The 21,762-nt window shown below is 41.3% G+C and overlaps 1 protein-coding gene across 1 annotated transcript; it reads left to right on the forward strand.

The window, feature by feature from the left end:
- Nucleotides 1-454: 454 nt before the first annotated feature.
- On the forward strand, nt 455-14,061 carry fam110d (family with sequence similarity 110 member D). Its single transcript, XM_086077347.1, has 2 exons — nt 455-587; nt 11,208-14,061. Exon 2 carries the CDS (start codon nt 11,646-11,648, stop codon nt 12,930-12,932), a length of 1,287 nt encoding a protein of 428 aa, XP_085933473.1. The 5' UTR covers nt 455-587; nt 11,208-11,645; the 3' UTR covers nt 12,933-14,061.
- The last annotated feature ends 7,701 nt before the right edge of the window (nt 14,062-21,762 follow it).

The following is a 21,762-nucleotide window of genomic DNA, read 5'->3' on the forward strand; positions in this document are numbered from 1 at the left end:
TTTTTTTTTGTGGAAATTGTTATTCATCACTTACATTTAAATACCTTTTAATTGTTAAATATCTTACGTTGAAATACTTTTAAGTTCGTTTTTATTTAGTGAATGATTACATTTTTTATTATTGGCCTTCTTCAGTTTTTTTTTTTTTTTTTGTTATTTTCTTTGAAGAAAAAAGAAAAGGCCTTCTTCAGTTTTTGGTGTCATGTTTATCTACCAAGTCACCCCCCCCCCCCCCCCCCCACCCACAGCTACACGTGGGAGTCAGTTTACACATACGCACACCTGATCCGCCCCCCACCCCTCCCCACCTCTCTCTCTCTCTCTCTCTCTCTCTCTCTCTCTCTCTCTCTCTCTCTCTCTCTCTCTCTCTCTCTCTCTCTCTCTCTCTCTCTCTCTCTCTCTCTCTCTCTCTCTCCTCCTTGCCTCCTCCCCGCCTCTCCCCCTCCCACCGAGTATTTATCTCGACTCTCTCCCCACGCTCTCTCATTGCGCACAAAGTCCACGCAGGAGAAAACGTCGTTCTGTCACTTTTTTTTTGCATCGGATCCAAACAACAGGAGAGGATTACAAGCCAAAACGCAATCACGGTAAGTGTTGTGAGGCTTCACATTTGTTTCTTTTATTTAATAATGAGAGATTTTGCGGGTTTCGGGACTTTTAGTTTCTATCTTTGGGTTGTTTTCCGCTCGTGACATTATTAGTACAGTCATCTACATACTTGTAAGAGCTTGTATGAGCTGATTGTTCATCGTAATGGTTTGCAATTGAGCCATTTTTCAAACACTGGTTATGGTTTCTACGAGAGTGTCTTTGGGTTATCATTTGATTGATTGGTTGGTTGGATTGATTGCTAATCAGTAAATATTCAAAGGGGAAAAAAAAGTAACCCCCCGCCCCCTCCTGCCCAATAGTGCATAATGTGAATTAAAAAAAAAAGTTTTTGAGTCAAATTATGACCATCAAAAAAGCCCTAAAAAAATTAATTAACTGGACCATTTTTAAAGTCATATACGTGTAAAAAGAAGCTCGTCGCCGTTAATGCATAAAAGTCAACCTCAAATTTGGTACTGACCGCATTCTTTTGGTGTTGTGAAAAAGACAAATAAAAAGCAAAAATATGGGATAAAATATTTTTGCTCGCTGACCTGAAGTTTGATAAGGTATGCTACATGCTATTTGTGTTAGCATCTAGTAGTGAGTTACTTTTTGTGACACCCACACCAAAAAAAAAAAAAGTATTGTGAGGTATGCTACTTATGTTAGCATCTATTCAGTCAAAATAATGAGTTGCTTTTATAACTGCTTTATTTAAAATAAAAAATAATAAAATCAAAAGCGGAGTGGGATCGTACTTTCAAGTTGTTTTTTTACAACAGGCTTTTGTTAAATTTTTGACGGCAAATGGCCCACAGGCCATAGGTTGCACACCATCTGTTTCAACTCGCGGAAGTGGATGAGGCTGCTTTCAAAAATTGAGCGAGAGTGACGATAAAAGCTGATAGCCCGAACTGCGTCTTAGCGCAAATATTGACACGGCTCAAGCGGACGTCGCAGCGTCCAATCAGTCGCTCATGTTCCCAACCAGAGTGTGGATCGGTTTGATCGGCGCGCGGGTAAATGACGTCCTTGCTAGACTAAACAGAGCGCACGTGCGTTGTAAACATTCACCCGCTTATACCCCCCCCCCACCCGCCCCCACCCTCCCTGAGGTTTTCCGCAGAGGACTTTTAATGATTGATTTTTGGGGCTCTACAAGCAGGCAACAGAAAAGCCAGAAGTTACTTGCCGCTGCCTTTCACACAGAGCACCGCCAAGGAGGTTAGGCCGGTTTATATTTTCCCACAACCACACAGCACAAAGTTGGGAGGGAAGAGCCGGAACAAAAAAAAGTGATTGCAGTGAAGTGAAGTGAAAAGCAAATTTTGTGATGTGAAAGCACTCACAGTGGCAGAAATAGCCTCCTTTGCATGATTCTGCATGAAAAGGTAAATGAAAATGGAACCTTGCGCCAGGGCAATATCCTCATTTGAAGAGTTCTGTGTAAAATATTTTTCATACCACAATTTTGGCTTTGTTGCTACGTGAAAGAAACCACAAGTTATGTCACGCTTCGCAGATTTAAGTGTAAAATTTGATCTTCCGTTACAAATCGTTTACAGCCATTTTGTGCTGTGTCATTGAGTGAAAGTGCACACAGTGAGGCAATATCCTCCTTTGCTGTGTTCTGACACAGGCAAATAGATACTGAACTTTGTGTTAGGGCTCAACTTTTACTGTGTTGCCGTGTGAAAGGGAGTAATATAAAAAGTGAAAGTAAAAGTTTTTGCTGGTTCTTACATAAAATTGGACCATCTGGATCGTTTACAGCTATTTTGTGCTGTGTTGCTGTGTGAAATGCACACAGTTAGGCAATATTATGCTTTGCAGGGTTCTGTGTAAAAAGCACAGGCGAATGAATGATGGACCTTCCAGTAAGGCTCTTGAATTTTGTGCTCTGTTGCAGTGTGAATGCACACAATTGCGGTAATATCCTGCTGCGCTGAGTTCTGTGTGAAAAGGCCAAAGCCAATAAACGCTGACTCTTCTATTCCAGATTCATTTTTTGGGTTCTCTGTGTGAAAGCGTCTTTATCCAACTTGCGAGCTTGCGGTGACATCATCCAGCATGACTCAGCCAATCGCCGTTCCGTTTTTTCCCCCGCTCGTGGCCGATAAAGTTTTTGCAGGTGTTGTTTAGCACTTGTTGGATCTTGTCGGTGGTGTGAGATAGCGACGCTCGATTGTGTCTACCAGTCTGTTATTACCTCCGCCGGGCGCGACTTGCTCCAAGGCCAAAGTCGTCTGTTCCCAGGGTTGTACGTCATTCGCCATCAAGCGGGATGTAACGGGCCCTAAATTTGATAAAAAAAATAAGAACAATTATTATCCATAACCCGTTGAGGACAAACGCGTTTAACATTTTATGATTTAAAAAAAATGTTTGCCCTCCAATCAGAAGCAAACACTTTTGTCGATGCACTCTTTATGGATTTACCGGAATTTTATCATTAACATTCATTCATGCATTGTTTACTTCATAAAATTAAGAATGAATACAATTGATATTTTATTTTATTTAGTAGTGAGTCGTGACTTTAATAAACAATGATATAACGGTTCCCGGAGCCACAATGACAAAAAAAAAAGAAGTAGATATTGGTTGGGGTTCATAAGAATTACTTTGGGGCTTTAGATTTTGTTTTATAAAAAATAAATGAGCAAAATTTAATCTAAAGTTAAATAAAATCTAAACAAAATTTATTAAATATAGGCTACATTAAATTTAAAATTTAAATAAAATCTAATAAATCAAGTAAAATTTAAAATGTACATTTTCATTCATTTTTATTGTACTTATATTCTCATTACTTCCTGCACAAAATTATCAAAATATTTAACTGTAAAACGTTTACTTAAAAAATAATAATTCTAAAAACGTTTTTTTAGTAGTGAGGTTAGCAAAATTAAAAATGTGGGGAAAAATGGGTACTGCTGATAAAACGAAATGTTAATATTGTCTTCATCTATTGATTGGTTGTATCGCCATCAGGAGCGTCGTCCTCCATTTTAAACAGCCACTGTTGTCAAACAAGCATTTGATGGAGGGTCACATGATTCTTGCGTAAACTGCAAACTCCTTGGCGGAGGCAACAACCTGATTAATTGCTTTCCGTCGCATGTGTTTCTTATCATGGGCATGTGCCCTCATAAACATCACCTTCAAAGCTGTTTCATCTTCCTGCAAAGGTTTGCATGTAAGGACCCCCCCCCCCAGTTATGTTGGTAAACTTAAGTTTCTAATTAGAGGTGCAGCATACCCCTGCTGATGACATCACCCCCCCCCCCCCCCGCCCCCCGCCACCACTCTAAAGCAAGTTCTGCATCCACAGCCTGAGCAGCAGCTGCTTTCCAATGTCAGATGTGGACCCTTCCTACCTTCTAATTTTACTTTATTGTTCGCTGTCCAATCCGTAGACTTGTTTTTGTTCGAGCAAATTATGTGGCTGTGCATCCTGGGAACTTTCTCACAGGAACCTAAAAAAAAATAGAAAATAAAAACCTCTAAGTTATGTGTAAAAAAAAAAAAATGGAGCACTGAAGCAAAGTGGAGCAAGTTGGGCATAAAACTGCAGTGGCCAGAGCTAAGGCACAGCTAAACTAGCATTAGCATGTGTGTTTATTTGCTGTTTCTGGCCGCGTGTTTTCGAAAAGCGACAAATGGTAAGGTTAAGGTCTAAGGTTGAGGAGTGCGTGTTGTTACTTTGTTTTGACAATCAGGGGAAAACAATCATGTTACTTTTTTTAATAGAAAAAGTGTTGACAACCTTTGACCTTAAGCAACTAGTAACTTAAAAAATATATAAGTTAATAATTGACAGCACACATCTCATTTATTTTGTTTGTGGAAAAGTCACAACAGTCAGGAAGAGATTATAGTTACTTTGTTTTAATGAACTAGGTGTTGATAACCTCAGATGATGAACTTTTTATTTATTTATTTGTTTATTCAGCCAAGATGGCTTGGTGCGAAAATTGCAGACCATGAGGAAGAGACAATGTTGTTACTTTGTTTTAATGACCCAAGTATTGACAATCTTGGATCATAAAGATATTTTTTCACTAATAATTTACTCAAACATGCCCCTTGCGGAAAAGAACAGATTTACAGTGATAACAAGTTTTATGTCATTACTTTGTTTTAATGAACCGAGTGTTGACAAACTTCGACTATGAACTTCAAGTTAATGGTTGACAGTTGCACACCACTGTTTATTTTGTTTGCCGAAAAATTTAAAGTTACAGAATCAGGATGAATTGCTTGTCGTTACTTTGTTTTAATGAACAAAAAAGTATGGAGAAACTTAAACCATTAACTTAAATTTTCAACTTAATGATTGACCTTTGTACTCTGCTTATTTTGTTTGCGGACTATCAGCATGAGAATGGGTTTAATGTTGTTACTTTGTTTTAATGAACCAAGTGTTGACAACCTTAGACAATGAACTTAATTACTGTCACACACGCTCCCTTTGTTCACAGCAAAGCGCAATCTTACAGAGCCAGGATGAATTACTCGCTGTTACTTTGTTTTAATGAACCAAGTGTCAGTAGCATGCAGTTGGGAAAAGAATCAGCACAATCTGCTCGTTCCTGTGCTTTACAGACGTCAAAATCGGCCCCAAATGTTGCCATCTAACTTCGGAAGCACGTCGGCTCGACTGTCATCATCGCTCTCGTCACATTTGTTACATCAGCATCTTCCACGGACTCATGATTCCATCTATTATTTACGGCCTGCTCTCAAATCATCTGAAGCGAATCTGACAGATTTCCATCCCTGGTGTGCGTCTGACAGCTGCGAACAAGCGCGCTCGCATCCTCGTCTCTTGCCGGCGCTCCGAGCAGGCGCCGCATCCGTTCACGTCATGTCACGGCGCTGCGCTCAACCGTGACGACGTCGCCGGGCCCCAACCGGATGTTGACGTGCGATTCCGACAGGAGGAGGTGGTAGGCGAGCGGGGGGGGGGGGGTTCCGTCGGCCGTGTTTGTCGGGAAGCAGGTCGGCCCACGCGTAATGAGACGAGACAGCTGGCGGGTTCGACAGAGGTTAACGGCTCGCACGTGTGGCAGTCAGCCCCAACAAACAACAGAAACGACGTGAAACGGAGAAGGCTTTCAGGGATTCTTGCTTGAAGTTTTGGCAAGTCTTGTAATGAGATTGTTCCGAGCCAGTTAGTAAGGATAACAGACACCTTGCACAATAGAAATAAACAGAAGGACTAGAAATAAACTACAAAGTGAGAAAAAGAAAAATGGTGTAAGGTTCACTCAGTCCCAAAGAGATGTCATAAAATATCTTCAAAAATTATTAATAACGACCAACTTGCACAGTAGAAATAAAATGACTCGAAAAAATTCACAAAGTCAAAAAAGTCCAAGGCATGCTCAGTCACAGTGACATGTCCTATAATTAATTAAATCGCTCCTCTACTCTCACCAGTTATTAATAATAGTAAAAGCTTGCCAGTTATTCAAAATCATGATAAATGCCAACTTGCACAAAAGAAATCAACAAAATGACTCAAAAAAATCTACAAAGTCCAAACATTCCAAGCCATGCTTAGTTACACAGAGACCTGTCTTAGAAATTAATGTGATGGCTTCTCAAATCAGTTATTAATGATAACTACCAACGTGTACAATAGAAACAAACAAAAACAGTTTACAATAATCTACAAAGAAAAAAAATCCAAGGTATGCTCAGTCCCACAGAGACCTGTCCTTTCATAAACGCGATGACTCCTATTGACAGTTAATCATAATAACCGACACCTTGCGCAATAGAAATTAACAAAAATAATTTGCAATAATCCACAAAAACTCTCTCGTCCATGGTGTCTTTTTTCCTCAAACTGGCACATTTCCCTCTGTTGGGCAGATGTGTTCTTTAACGAGCCACTAAGAGGGCCGCTAAAGACGCGTGGGGTGTCAAGTTGGCCGCCTGCCGACCCCTAATTACGGCATCTTCAAAAGCAAAGCTGCCTGATGACGGGCAGCGGCGTCGCGTTTAAGCGCGTCGGGAGATTCGAGTTACGCACGCTGACGAAACGTGACAGCAATACAAATGGACGCACGCGGTGACTTAAAAAGTGAGCGAGCACTCGGGAGGTTTGGTGAGCGGTTCCGTTTGCTCCAGCTGTGTCGTGTCCCCGAACGCGAGGTCAGCTAAAAAAGCCCCCGCCGCCACCTCCCACTTACGACCCCCTGCTGGTCTCCTGCCCACTTTAAATGGGCCACTATCGATTCTGTATCAACAGAGTGGGATAGTGTTTGATGGATTTCATCGAGTATGGTCCAATGAAAACCACTTACTGAGTCATGTGACTTAGTCGGCCGACTAAATGGAGTCACGCAGCAGATATGTTCAGGGTAAAAAACAAATACAGCTAAAACTACATTGTTTGCTGCTAAAAAAAAAAGAAGAAGAAGCTAATGCAGTGGTATGCGATACGGCTAGATTTGATATCAATATGAAATAAAGTTAATAAATAGTCTATCAATATAATGATATCAATAGCACTATTAGCTTATAATACAGTAGGTCAATTAACATGAATCATCAGGTCAGCAAAATTGGAATCGATCTGAAACCAAGGAAGTACAGGGCAAGTATCATGATACAGATTTTTGTAATATAGAGTTCAGATAGGACCCGTCGCTTCAACACTTAAACTATTGTAAATTAAGATGGATTCGTCAATCAAATTACTAAATCTGAAAATGCAAGATTTGGTATCAAGAGATACTGGGCCAGTATCGTGATACCAGTTCTGATAGTTGGGTCAACTGCGCAACGATAATTACACTAAATGAATAGATTAAATAATAAATAATATTTTTTTAAATAATAATAAGATACAAAAATCACCTTTTAATTATATGTATATTGATGTATTGTATATATTTAAAATAATAAAAATATTTTTATTTTTATTTTTTAATGGGGGGGGGCCTATCTTGTTGTGACCCTCATCAGTTTGCAGTAGCTATGTCGTCTCCAGCGCTCTTGTCTTTGAATGACAAAAGCAGCCGTTAAGAGTGTTGTCCATGTTGTGCTTTGGGAGGGTCTCAAGGGTGGTGGTGGGGGGGGGGGGGGTTGTAGGGCATGGGGGGGGGGCAGTCACCAGAGAAAGTCATTAGCAACCCTTCAGCAGCTCAGACGCGATAATACCCAGAAGATTTACACTATTGTCTGCTTTCTTTGTCTTTTTTTTGGGAGGGGGGGGGGGACAGTAGTTGACGTCTTTTATGTTTTATGGCAGCCATGTTGCCCCTCCCTGACTAATGAGGCTGAGCAGCCAAGATGACTTGTTGTGACCCATTACTAACGTCAACAAAGCCCCTGGCCTCTGTCTCTCTTTCTTAAAATTGTTTTTTAAGCCTAAAATATAATAAAAATATACTTTAATCTAAATTTATATGTGCAATCATTTAAAAATATTTTCTCCTAAAAAAATTTTTTATTAATACAAAAACATTTTTTAATTATTTAAAAAAAATTGTGTATATATATGTTTAATTCATAAAAGCACACAATTACATTACAGATTATGCAATAAACGGCAGACTCTTCTGTGGCGTCGTCACAAAAATAATCAAACAAGCCAAGGACAAATTTGGAGGCGTATTTTCACATCAAACTATTACCCATAAAAGGTGCTTTTGGCTGCACGTGTGTTTATACATTTTGTGCTTTATGAGCATCCTGCCTCTCTGACCGGACCGTCCATCACATCGGCAACACGTGACTGGCGTGCATTAGCGGCGGCGCCAGATGTTTGCACGCGTCTGTCTCCAGATGAATTGGACAGGTGAGCGGCGCTCAACGCTTTCACTGAGGCGGTCCGATATGCTCTTATCTTGCGTTTACCTGTTGGAGACGGCACTGATGAAGCAATTCCTCCTCCCGAGTCCGCATGCTTTCATTCTATGTCACATCCACGTATGTAGCGTTTATCAGATGCTAATACTTTTAGCTAATGCTAATTTGTGCAGTTCTGCTTACCTTTTGGCTTTGATGTTTTTATATTGTGCAAGATGGTCATTGATTGAAAATGGTGGATTTTTTGCCCAGCCTAGCTTTCAAGTCATAGGTGGAGAACCTCAAGTATGGAGGCGGGGTTATGTAAATTTGCCACATTGGGATATCACAGTGGGGCACAATTCAGAAAGGTTTTTCATTTTGCGTAAATGGGCAGATAAAAGATGAACTTTGTTGTTTAATTTCACATTTGATGGGTGGGCAGGCACACCAGAGACACAACAATTTGTACAAAAGACATTAAAAAGTCAATTGTACACAATATGACCCCTTTTATGAAGCCATTTGCTACCGTTTACCTCATTGGGTAACACAACAGCAGTGATTAAAAATCAGCGTCTGCGTAGAGCGGCTCCGTGCGGCGCGACACTAAACATCTGGTTCTGCTTTAGCCGGCATGGGGTCGCCCCCGCTAAGCCTCCGAACCCCTGCAGGGGTGAGGGCCGGCCCCCCTGGCAAGGCGGGTGGGACGGAGATTAGAATGCGCTTGCTCAACAGCGGAGGAGACACATTTGTTGCTCTTTAGGGTTTGTGTTTGTCCTCAGTAGTAGGGCGGCACCATATGGCCTTTTTATTATTTTCTTTTTTTACGTAAAAATGTTCGTTAGTGGAAGCAGTGCTGTTAACTATGGAAGCCGTTGGAAAATAATCATCTTGTCAAATAGACTTTAATCCAAAAACTTGATCAGCCCTTTTCAGTAGTCACACATTTGTTTGGTTGTCACACATTTGAAACTTTTTGACGTCTCTAAACAAGAACTTTCCCAAGATGGAAGTCTGACATCTGGGGAGGGGGGGGGGCGTAACCAGCAGGTTGTCGACCCTCAGAGGATTTATAGCAGTATGTCGTTTGTGATGTGGAACCTGTACGAGGTAAAAGGTCACGTGAAAGCGAAAAGGTGGCCTGCTCAATGTACATAAAAGACATTTTATTTTCTGTTGTAAAGATTTTTTTTAAACGGGCATATAAATATACCCATTTGTTATCCAAGTACAAAAAAAGGTCCTAAATGTAATACATTTTTTATATCTAAATTTTAAAAGGAAGCTAACCACCAACTGACGTTTGTAATATCGATGATGTCACTTTCATTGTTTGGCCTAAAATAACATTTGGTAGGATACGAGCTAGACAACAAACAAACGTCTCAATGCACACGTGCGCAAACTATATACAGACGCATGCTGGGCTGTCCATAAATATGCCCGTAATAAACATGTGGCATGATTTCACACAGCCTGGAGTGTCTCCTTGCTATGTTTGTTGTGGGTTTGTCATTTCAAAAGAGGCCTTGTTAACCAGCACTGTGAAATATTTATTGCTGCTTTATTTTATTTAGCAGCACCCCAAGTCTTTGGTGGTACTACCATAAAAAAAAAAAAAACTTTAAAATACGTGCGTAAAGTCAGAAATTCCACCACCTGCCATCATCATCCAGTTGTACGTAAAAAAACAAACAAAAAACGTACATTCCTGATCTGCTACGATTCAAGGCCTCTTTTTTTTTTTTTTAAGTGGAACGATTCGATTTGGTATGATTCAGAGGGATTATGATGCGATTAGAGAGATAATAATGAAATAAGTTTGTCATTTTACAGTATGAATGAACTTGTGAGTAGGCTACGGTAAAAGTCAAATTTCTTTTTCAAGATATATCGCTCCAATTAAAGACGATTCTATACGTATCTCGATAAATTAAGTATAATTCGGTTAGATTCAAATCATTTTTATGCTACACCCCTAATATATAAATATATCTTTAAAAATATATTTTTGCGGAGTAGTACCGTGCCATGGACCGGTGGTTGGGGACCACTGCCTTCGATAACCAGAGTGTAAAAGTTTGGGTCCCTCCAGGAAAAATTGGCACATCCGAAGCTTGAAACAGAATTTATTCTACAATAATAATAATAATGACAATAATAATAAAAATTATATCCGGTTGCAGCTGTGTATTTAGATGATTCGATTCTGGAGTCACTTTCATTCTGGCTCGCTAAAACTGTCTGTTTCTCTCTGAAAGGTACCAGAGCAGAATGTGGGAGGTTCAAGTTAATCCACGAATTTGTGGAATTTGAAATTGAATGCCCGAAGGAGTGTTTAGCGTCCGAGACTCATGACTTGGCCCCTCCAGCTGTGAAGCAGCCACAGCCCATGTGAACGCAATTCGGGCATGTGAATGCCAGCTTTGGCGAGTTCTGTTGACAATATCCAAACTCCGCAGTTGTGTCTCTTGTTTGTGCCAATTTGGCGAGAGACAGTACAAATTTCTGGAGTTTGACGTCACATTGTGGTAACAGCACCTTCATGTACAATTGGACTTCAGTTGATTTCCTTGAGAATCGTGTTTGATCCCTTCCCACGTTTAGTCAAGGGCGCGTGTGAAAGGGTACACACGTTGTGTATGAATGACAAATGCCAGCTTTACATGGCAGCCCGCTGAGGACACGCGGCTCCCTCCTGCTTTAAATAAGCGCAGGCAACAATAGCAGCGTCTGCCATCTGCTCTCTCAAACAACTAAATCCTCCTCCTCCTCCTCCTCTCTCTTTCCCTGTGCCTCCCCAGGGTCCACACAGGTGAGGCCACCGCGAAAGACATCGGCCCCATCTGTCAGTCGACGTGTGGAGTACCTCGGATGCAAACGAGTCGCCGGGAGGATCAGCTGAGGGAAAACGCGGGGGAAGGAAAAGAAACCGTCTTTTCAAAGGAGCGCCCCCGCTTGCTATTTTGGCTGCGCTGTGGCCAGGGAGTGTCTCGTTTTTGGGAGTCCTCCGACAGAAAAAGGCCTATCCAAAAGACTGTGCAAATACTGGGTATCAATTAGCCTAAGCGCTAAGATTACCCCCCTCTGAAAAAAGAGACACCAAAAAACAAAATAAAAACGCTGCGGTTTCCTCAAATGCTGCCCTCCCAATTTGCAGGAATGAAACTCACGTGTTGAAGGAAAGTCAACACAAAAAAGGAGCAACAGACTGGATGTCTTTCCTATACTGTTGAATCAACATGAAGCCGTTGACCCCCATCGGATCCCCGTCCCCCCTGCGACTCCTCAACAAGGGTCCGGAGTACCTGCGGCGCCAGATAGATGGCGGGGGCCACGGTCGAGCGATTAGCGCCGTGGAGAGGCTGGAGGCGGACAAGGCCAAGTATGTCAAGAGCCAGCAGGTCATCAACACCAAACAGGAACCCGTGTTGGTGCCGTGCGCCACCCCGCCGCCGCCTCGCAGGGTTTTCGCCGCACCTGGCGGCTTCAGCCCCCAACTCCCTCCACGGCGTTTATCCAGCACTCCCTTCTCCACTCTCTCTGGATCTTTTACCTCCAGGGATGAAAATGAAAACGACGACTCCAAAAAGGAGAACAAACTATCTGCCGTTGACATCGAGGCTCATAACAACATAATCAACGGGAAGCCGCCCAATCCCAGAACTCCGGGATTCACCACCTTGGTGGCACCGCACAGTGCACCTGTCCTCCGCAGGAGCACCGGCAAACGCATGCTGAGACCCGACTCGCTCCTCATCTACCGGCAGAAGAAAGAGTGCAAGAACCCCAGTGTAGAGAACGGCAGTGTGGAGCTGAAGGGATACAGCTTTGTCCGCCGCCTCTTCCAGGGTTCCATGAGGGAGAAAGGGGGCGGCGGAGTCCACAAGATGGTCATCGGGGAGGAGAAAGCGCCTTCGCGGGACGGAGACTCACGCATGTCATGGACTAACGATAAGGATACAACAGACGGTGGGCCGGGAAGCAGGAGGTCCAGCAAAACAGACCAGGAACATAGCCCAGGGTCCATCACCAGCCGAGGGTTGAGCTCTACACCAGACCAGACCAATGAGGGGTCTAAAGATACCAACGATGACGGCATGGACGACAACGATCCCTGGAGACGTGCGTCGCCGCAGTCTTCATCATGCAGGAGCAAGTTTGCGGGGTTGCGCCGTTCGAAATCGGACCTGCATCTATGCTGCTCTGTTGCCTGGTCCGAGCAGGAGCAGTTCTTTGACTTTTGCGGCCTGGACGCAGACCTGATCGACCGCCTCGGTCGGGAGAACTTCCTGTCTGGCGCCAGCTCCATAGACACCCTTTCGCTGGCTCTGCGCAGCATCGCCGGGGACGGCGGCACAGAGCCCAGCGAGTTCTCCCGGCACTCGGGAGACGGGTTGTTCCAGGAGGAGCTGGCCGAGCAGCCCCCCACTGGCGTGTCCATCATCGAGAGGAACGCTCGGGTCATCAAGTGGCTCTACGGGTGCAAGAATGCTGCCTGTGAAGGACCGAAAGAGTCTACGGTTTGATCCAGAGGACCGTGCTCAGTTCTAAGACTCGTTTACATCAGTACTTTGGTGGTTGCTTCTTGAAAAAAACGATTTTGCCAAATGACTTCTACAAAACCTATTTATGGATCTCATGAAAACCTCATCTGCAGGTGGACTGTTTCCAGATACAGAACTGGATTCTGAACTGTTTTTTGGGGGCACATAGCTATAATTGTCTGCTAGTAATGACAGCAAAGAGTTTTGTGAACTAAGTCCGTGGAGAAATGCTGCGTGAAGTGAACCATGAGTACCTCATAAAGAAAATGTCTCGGTTTTAGTTTAGAGTGTGTTGCTTTTAGTTTTGCTCTTTTAAACGCAGGCGTTGGAACAAACATGTAAGACACCCCTGTGGGGTTAATGTACTGAAACGGACAGAGAGGGGATTCAGATAGAGCTTTGTTTTTACTTTATTTTTCTAGACACTGTCCTGATAATTCCTTGTGACACCACTGAGGATTACTGGGAACCTGTAAAATATGCTATGTACACCAGACAATTTGTTCCAATAAGCTTTTCAATATGTTGTAGTCACCACTCAGAAGCCCCTTTCACATTGCTAAGGTCCAACGATCGAACCGGTACTTGGTTTCCCGTCGCGTCTGAAGGGCGCATCTAGATAGGCAGACAAATTCGCTGGTTGACTTTAAACCCCGTCGTCATTCCGCATCGGCACCGCACACATGGGCCAGTGTGAAGGGGGCTTTAAAACAAAAAGACAGTCAAAATGTCAGCTGTCCAGTGATGAGCTGCATGTGGTGGTAAAGCCTTGAAGATAAACCGCAGATTCTACCTCACTTCATTCATCACTGACTATCTCCGCGAATAGTTCACTTCAGACTCCGGGGGGGTCTTCCAAGGTATGCTGAGGGTTAAACTGAGGTTCTCACATGTGACTAGTGAAATAAATTAATGTAATTCCTCGCAACTTTGATAGCTGTACCCGTATTTATCATCTCCCACGCACACTCCTTCAACTGGACCTACTTTTGCCTTTGTTTGCATGTTTACAAAATGGATCATTTTTGTGACTGATGTGTATGAAAGACTGTTTTCTACTCCAAAGAGATGTGTATCGAGTACACAGCAAATAAATGCAAATAATGACTGATTTGGAATGTTTCTGATTTGTTTGTTTTTTGGGGGGTAATGTAACAGATGTGAGGACCTGGTACAGAGCCTTGAGGAACACCTTTGGACAACAACTTGCCATTTATGAACATTAATCATCCAGATAACCAACAGATTATTCTTGTACTTAATATCAACATGTAAATAAGTCTTAGCTTGAGATAGTACGTCGAGGCATCTCTCAAAGCCTGATCAGTTCACTCGGATCAGATATTGTTTTCGTTCAATGGGCCAACTATTTCTTCAGGCGTTACCTTTTTCAGTCACATATCATGACGTAAATTAGCCGTAAACCCGGGAACTGTTTAAAATGGTCAAGAAAGCCTAATTCGTTTTCTTCAAGTGTTTTTAAGGATCCAAACATCTGGATTTGTACTCATTACATTTGTTTGTTTTAAGGATAGAAAACATGAACCGTCTTCCATCTTTTTGCAAGCAGCAGCGAGACAATTAGCCTCTTGTGTTAGCCTCACTGACCGGAGGGCCTGCTGCGACATCCTGTTTTGGGTTCACGGGACAAGGTTTCAAACATATGCTCATGTTTTGGCTTTCTTTCCCCTCAGTCTTTTCTTCGTCTCGCGTCTGCTGGCCTGAAATCAACGAGACACCAGTTGGCAGAGGACAATTCTCGCTGTATAATTGTAGGGACGGACAGGATCGGGGAAGTGCTGAGCAAGCAAAGTCAGAGGGAATAGAAACACCCGAAAAAGTTTGCAACAAACCACGGCAGGCTGCTGATGTGGGTTTTCGTTCACGTAAAACCTCTACGGGGGTCCAAAGACCTACAAACCTGACCCAATTATGACAGCACTAATGAGAAAAGCCTCTGGAATCCATTTGTCGTTCATGTTCCACTTTTTGGTGGCACACGTCCAACAGTCCAGTTTACATACGTCCAAGTGGCCTCAAACTGAATCCGTGCATTTTGTCACAGGCTTTTTCTTGCCTTCCTTTCTCTGAAGTCAACAAAACGTGTGTCAGGGTTAGTATAGCCCCTGAAGTGTGTCAAATCTGGCCCAGTTCTTCTGCACCGGTAGCTGCAGCAGACTGGGGATGTCTATGTTGGCTTCATGGCTTCAGTGACTTACTTTATGGATGAAACAAGTCAGATCTGTAGTGAGTCAGCTTTGATGATTCACACCCTTACTAAACCACTTTGGTGGAAACATGGCTTTAGGTGACTTAATGGAATTGTTGTTGGCTACTACAGCCACATTTCTTTTTTGTGAAAATCAGGATTAAAACCATAAGCTAAAATTGATGTAAAAAATGCTGTTATGGCTACAAAATCAGGCCTTTGATATGAAGCAGACCAAACAACTGACAAGCGAGTCCAAGGTACGAAGAGAACGCTTACATAAGCAGTTGGGTCAGAATTTCCCCAAAAAAATTCAGACAGATGGATCACACCTGGAGAATGCAATAATTCAGATGGCCAGCACAGAATTGGGGGGGGGGGGGGGGGGGGGGGAAGTGAGTGGTTCCACCCCAATTGGCTGAAAGTTTACTCTAATGTTGGCAGGAGGGTTTCGAGTAGCAAGAACCATCCTCTTGCTGGTATCCCATGACGGTGTGGGGTCATAAATCACACCGGTGGACCCTTTCATTGCCTTCTCTCTCCTATGTGACCTCTGCCTCAAGAGGAGGGGGGGGATGAAGGGGGGTCTCGGTCGGGTGGGAAACCTGAGCAGGGCGTCAGGGGTTACGTTGAATTGAAGCAGGGAGAAGAAGTTTTGTCTTTATTAGGCAGGTGGGTTCAACCAAAACGGAATATTTGAAGCGTTGTGTTTTGGTTCTGCAGCTGAACAAGGCTACTGTGGAGCTTCTGGTTAGTGCGAGCTCATTCAAAACGCATCAAAGCACAAAAGAATCACTGAATTAAATATGCATTTACATTCGAAACGAAATACAAGCCAACATATTACAACAAAGTATGCAGCTCAACCTACTGAATTTGTTTTTAACTCATTCACTGCCATTGACGGCTATAGACGTCAAAAATTAATTTGAACTATTTCTATTAGTTTGACATATTTTCCCACTTCTGTTAACAAGAGTATGAAAACCTAGACATTTGTTTTTTTTGTACATTTAGAACAGATATAAATTTTGTGATTAATCGTGAGTTAACTAGTGAAGTAATGCGATTAATTACGATTAAAAAAAATAATAATTTTGACGCCCCTGATTTTAAATATTGTTTTCTTAAAAATAATATTAAAAATTAAAAAATAATAATTACTTTTTTTTAAAGAAAAGATTATATTACAATCTTTAATCGTAATTAATCGCATGACTTCACTAGTTAACTCACGATTAATCACAAATGTTATATATATTCTAACACAAAAAAAATCTAGGTTTTTATACTCTTGTTAACAAAAGTGAGAAAAAATGTTAAACTAATAGAAATAGTTCAAATGAATTTTTGACGTCTATAGCCGTCAATGGCAGTGAATGAGTTAATCCAATTCAGTATTTCTTCCTCCATTTTCATACTCATTCCATTCCATTACATCGTTTTCACAAAGTCAACAAAAACGAGACCATTTTGGCTACAAAGTTCCTGTAAGCATTGACCTACATGGTTGTGCGAGCAACACACTACAAAGTCGTCCGACAGCTATGCTAGCACGCTAACTGGATTAGCCTTTCTTTTTCTTTAGAGGGAAAATAAAGAAGTTGTGACAAAGTCAGCATTCGGGGAAGAGTGAGCCGCCCGGAACCCGACGGTAGCAAGCAATGTAATCCCGACGTTTGTTTTCACCTGCTCAGAACGCCCAAGAGGCCGGATTTACTGGAAAGGAGAATGTTCTCACGTAAAAGTCGGTTAAATCTAAAGTCCTACATACCACACTTATCCTGCTAAGCTGCTGGAAAAACGAAAGAATTTAGCAAAAATAATATTTTAGCTCACAAAAAGGATCCTCCTGTTGAGTTTAGCTCTCGGGGTCGCAGAGAGGACATGCTAACAGAAAATGCTAGCTTCAGCTAGCCTTGTGTTAGCCAATGTAGTGTTTTTTTTCTTTCTTTTTTAGTAGAAGTTTGTTGTTTGTTTGGCACAAGAGAAACTTGGGTAAGGGGGGGGGGGGTGATAATCATATTATCATGCCTTGTTAAGAAACTTGAAATTCAAGAGTTTAACATTCAAAACAACAATGGTGGAAAACACTAGGGGAACATAATGCTAAGAGACAAAAAAAATCCTATAAAAATGTCCAAATGTTACGAGACAAATACATCATAAAGTGCATCTAAATGTTGTATGAATTTTGCTGATTAATTAATAAACAAAAAGGAAACATGAATAAAGAAATATTCAGTTGTCATATTTTGAAAAATACATTGAAAATTAGGAGGAAAACAAAGGTTGTGATCATCTTATGATTTTTTTTTTTCGGTTTTTGAGAAACTAGTCACAGTCTTATAAGAAATGTAGTCAAAAAAATTAAAGGACTAAAAAAAAGTTAAATTTTTTTCAAAAAATGTAAGAAAATGTTAGGAAAAAAGGAGGAACAAAAAGTTGTAAACAGTCAAGAAAAAGTTGCCTTTTGAGAAACAAGTCAGGATGTTGCAAGCAAAGAAACGCAACCTAAGAACTATACCGTGCATACATATATACTAATAATTAATATTTAATTATTAATAATTAATTGTAATTGAAATCTGAAGCATGTCGGGTCTGCGTCAAGCGGCCTACGGTCCTTTTGCTGCTGCTAATCTCGCTAATGAAAACATTAGTGCCTGGAGCCCAGGTGAAAACCTTTCGATCCCCGTGAAGAATCCATTTGGGGGCGCGACCAGCATGCAGACAGACTGACTGAGTCCAGGCTCAGACTTTCACGTGAAGAGGTTTGAGGTGAAAAGGGGACAAAAAAGTGGACATTACTAGTGGTAAGTAAATCAAATAAATGTGACTAGTAACTAAATACATTTTCTAATGAAACCGCTCCGTATTAAACATAAAATACATTGCCTCTTTTTTTCACGAGGCTCCAGATGAAGAAGAAGAAGAGCCAGTCTGTCTACTGTCGCTTTCTCAGACTTCCATCGTCATCAAAGCCAGTGACCTCACCACACTTTTGGGGTTTGGCCGCTCCCCGCCAGCGCCCGCTCGTTCCGCCAGGGCGAGGGAAGGCCCTGCGAATTGGCGCCACGCTGGGCCGGACCTCCCCGGAGGATTCGCTCGGCGACAAAACCACAGCAGGAGTCTCACGTGACGCGTGCTGGCAAAACGGGGCAATTTGTTTTCACTTCATGGCCACTTATGGAGAGTGAAGCAGCAACAAAATGGCTTTGCTTATCCAGCCATTATCTGAAGCGCTAATTTAAAAAAAACTAAATTAAAAAAAAGGCATATTTTTCTTTTTAAATTAGCAGAGGGAAAATGTTCACTAAATTATTCACAAAAAAACGTCTGAACTTCACAAGATAAATATTTTTACATTTTAAAACGTAATGTTACGGAGGCTGCGTTTAAGAAAATCTACAAAAAAGAAGTACCGTAGTTTTTATTTTTTTTAAAGGTGGAATGTTGCGAGAATTTTTTTAGTGATATTTTTTCAGGAAAATGTGCAAAAGTGTATGTATATATATATATATATATATATATATATATATATATATATATATATATATAAATAAAATGTAGGGGGGGGAAGGCCAAATGTTACAAGGAAAAAGATACAATTAAAAAAAACGTAATGTTAGAAGAAAGGGAATTGTATTCTTTTAAGTAACAAATAGTATTTAAAAAAAAATAATGTTCGAGGGGAAAAAATGGGTTGCTTTTTTAGGAAAAAAAAAATAGACTGCCTGATATGATAAAAACTTGCATGTTAAAAAACCCTAAATATTTCAAGAAAAATAATTTGTATAGTTTGAGGGGGAAACAAAGAAATAAGTGTTAAATGGAAAAAAAGTGTCATTTTTTAAAGTCAATATCTGAGAATTTTTTTAAAAAACTAAGAAAAAAAAGATTAAAAAAAGGAAAATATGTCCAAAAAATAATAATAATCAGACTACAATGACCCATACTGAGTCACATCTTAAAGCTGCTGAACGTAGAATATTCCATTTCGAATCGCTACTGCCACCTGCTGACGAAAAATTTAACTGCACATACCGTTCTTCACATACACACCACGCACATTACGTCACATCCGCGGACAGGGCGCGGGAAATTCTAACCCGAATCCAGTCTGAAAACTATTGGCCATAGGCTTGCAGTAGTACGCATTGTGAACATTTTAAGTGTTAATCTACTAATTAGAAGCCATTTCAGTCATAAATGGTCAAATAAAAAGCTTACCATAAAGTTATTTTTTGGGGGGGGGGAAGTTCCATATTGCAGCTTTAAATTAACGGCCTTGATTAGGACTTCCTGGATCCATGATAATGTTATTTTGTTTGTCCCGATAATATGACACAATGCCTTGTTTTCATTCCGATTTATTTGAGATTACCCCCCCCCCCCCCAATATATTATTGCAATGAACCATACCAAGTCGCATCTCATATTAAAGGCCTTGATGAGGGCTTTCAGAAATGATAACACAATGACCCCAAAAAAACATTGGTTTTTTTTGTTGTTTTTTGCTATTATTTGACTGGCAAATCAGCAAAAACACACTTGATAATCACCATAAAAACTCATTAGAGTCATGCTCAAGGTCAATTGCATCAATCACAAAAACGCACATTTTTCACTGGTGGGCAAATTGCATCAAGCTAAACCACTGGAAGTAACTCCAGACTTAAACATCAGTCTGAGCGCTATGTACTGTAATTGTATCCGCCATTTCAATGACACACTGGCTGTCAGACAAACAGGAAACCATGTACCCTACCTGTCACGGCGAGCAACAATACACAGGAAGTCTACTTTTTGCCTGCAGCGCGGCGTGAACCAAAGACGTCAACCCTCTTCATCCGAGCCGACGTCCCTGCGGGAGGAACAAGAACTGACGCCAGGTGTGTCGTTGCGCAATTGGAGAGCAAGGTGCGCCTGCGAGGCTGCAGGAGCGAAACAATTAGGGCCTCATCGTCTCGTGTGCAGGCACAGTACCCGGGAGGGAAACGTTGGTCTGGAAAAGGGAAATGAAATATGCAGCAATTTAATGACATTAGTCGTGGACCACCTAGTGTACAAGTTCCTGTTTAGACCTCCTAGCCAGAAGACATATAGACCTATATATATTAAACTATCTATTTGATCCCCAAAATAACATGAAGGTTAAAATGCAAACAATAGTTGTACCTCCTGACAACCTCCATCAACATCCAGCCTGACATCCGAGGACCTTTTCACTCTGTCGCCACGTCGCATTCCCACGTCGCAAATAGACTGCCGGGAGACGCCGACAACAGCAGGAAGGAGGAGAAGAAGAAGATTCCTTTTGCTCAGAGGCGGCAAATCAGGGTTCCAGAAAGTAAAAACCCTGCCACAGTTTGGCTTTAGGCCAAGATGCTAGCTATCTAGCTAGCTAGCTCCCTAGCAAGTAAAAGAGCATCATGGAAGCTAGCTAGCTAGCACCTGAAAGTAAAAACCCTGCCACAGTTTGGCTTTAGCCCCTGATGCTAGCTAGCTAGCTAGCTAGCTCCCTAGCAGGTAAACGAGCACCATGGGAGCTAGCTAGCTAGCATCTGGGGCTAAAGCCAAACTGTGGCAGGGTTTTTACTTTCTGGACCTGGATTTGCCACATCTGCTATCCCGTTCCTTAATTAGAATAACCAAATACAGGGACAAATATTTACCATATTTTTTTCAGATTTTAATGAGTCGCAGTTTTGTTTTTTGTTTTTTCATACTTTGGTTGGTTCTGCGACTTGTACATTAAAATTCGAGCTTGGACTGAAACCCAAAATCCAGAGGTGGCAAATCCAGGTCCTGAAAGTAAAAACAACGTAGTGTATCATGGTGCAGTGTAAGATAACATAGCATAAAACAGCATAGCTAGGGTAACATATTATAGCATAGCTTACCATATTTTAGCATAGCGCAACACAGCATAGTGTAGCGTAGCACAGCATATTGTAGCATAGTGTGAAATAGCATAGATTACCATAGCGTAGTGTAGCGGCATTGTGTAGCATAACATAGTGTCATGTAGAATAGTATAACAGCATATTGTAGCATTGCATAGCATAAGTTAACATAGCAGAGAGTAGTATAGCGTAGTGAAACATAGCTATGGTCTAGCATAGCATAGCATCATGTTACGCGACATAGCATAGCATACTTAGCAAGCTAAACTGAAAGTCACTAACACAAACTTGAAATCCTACTCTGACCATGGCCACTGTTTGACCCTGGGACAGATTTTTTTTCTATTCTAAAATGATTGGTTCTCATGACATGTGTGTGTATGTGTGCGTGAGTGTACAGAAGCAAAGAACAACATGTAGAGAAAGCAGCAGCTGTAGCAACAGTAACCCGAGCAGCAGCAGATTCAACTACTGACGACCAGCAAAATACAATATAATAAATAAAAAATATACGAAAAATTTAATAAAAAAATAATTATAAAAATAAATATAAATAAACCTTTTATTATTATTATTATTATCACATTAAGTTAAATTCAAAAAGATAAAATAGGATTGAAATATTAAATCTAAAATGATTGCTGAAATAAGATGAAATGCAACAAATAAAATTAAAAAAAGTAGAATAAAACAA

This window comes from Leptonotus elevatus, chromosome 6 (assembly GCF_054856555.1).
Source record: "Leptonotus elevatus isolate MCC_2025b chromosome 6, RoL_Lele_1.0, whole genome shotgun sequence".
NCBI classification, from domain to species: Eukaryota; Metazoa; Chordata; class Actinopteri; order Syngnathiformes; family Syngnathidae; genus Leptonotus; species Leptonotus elevatus.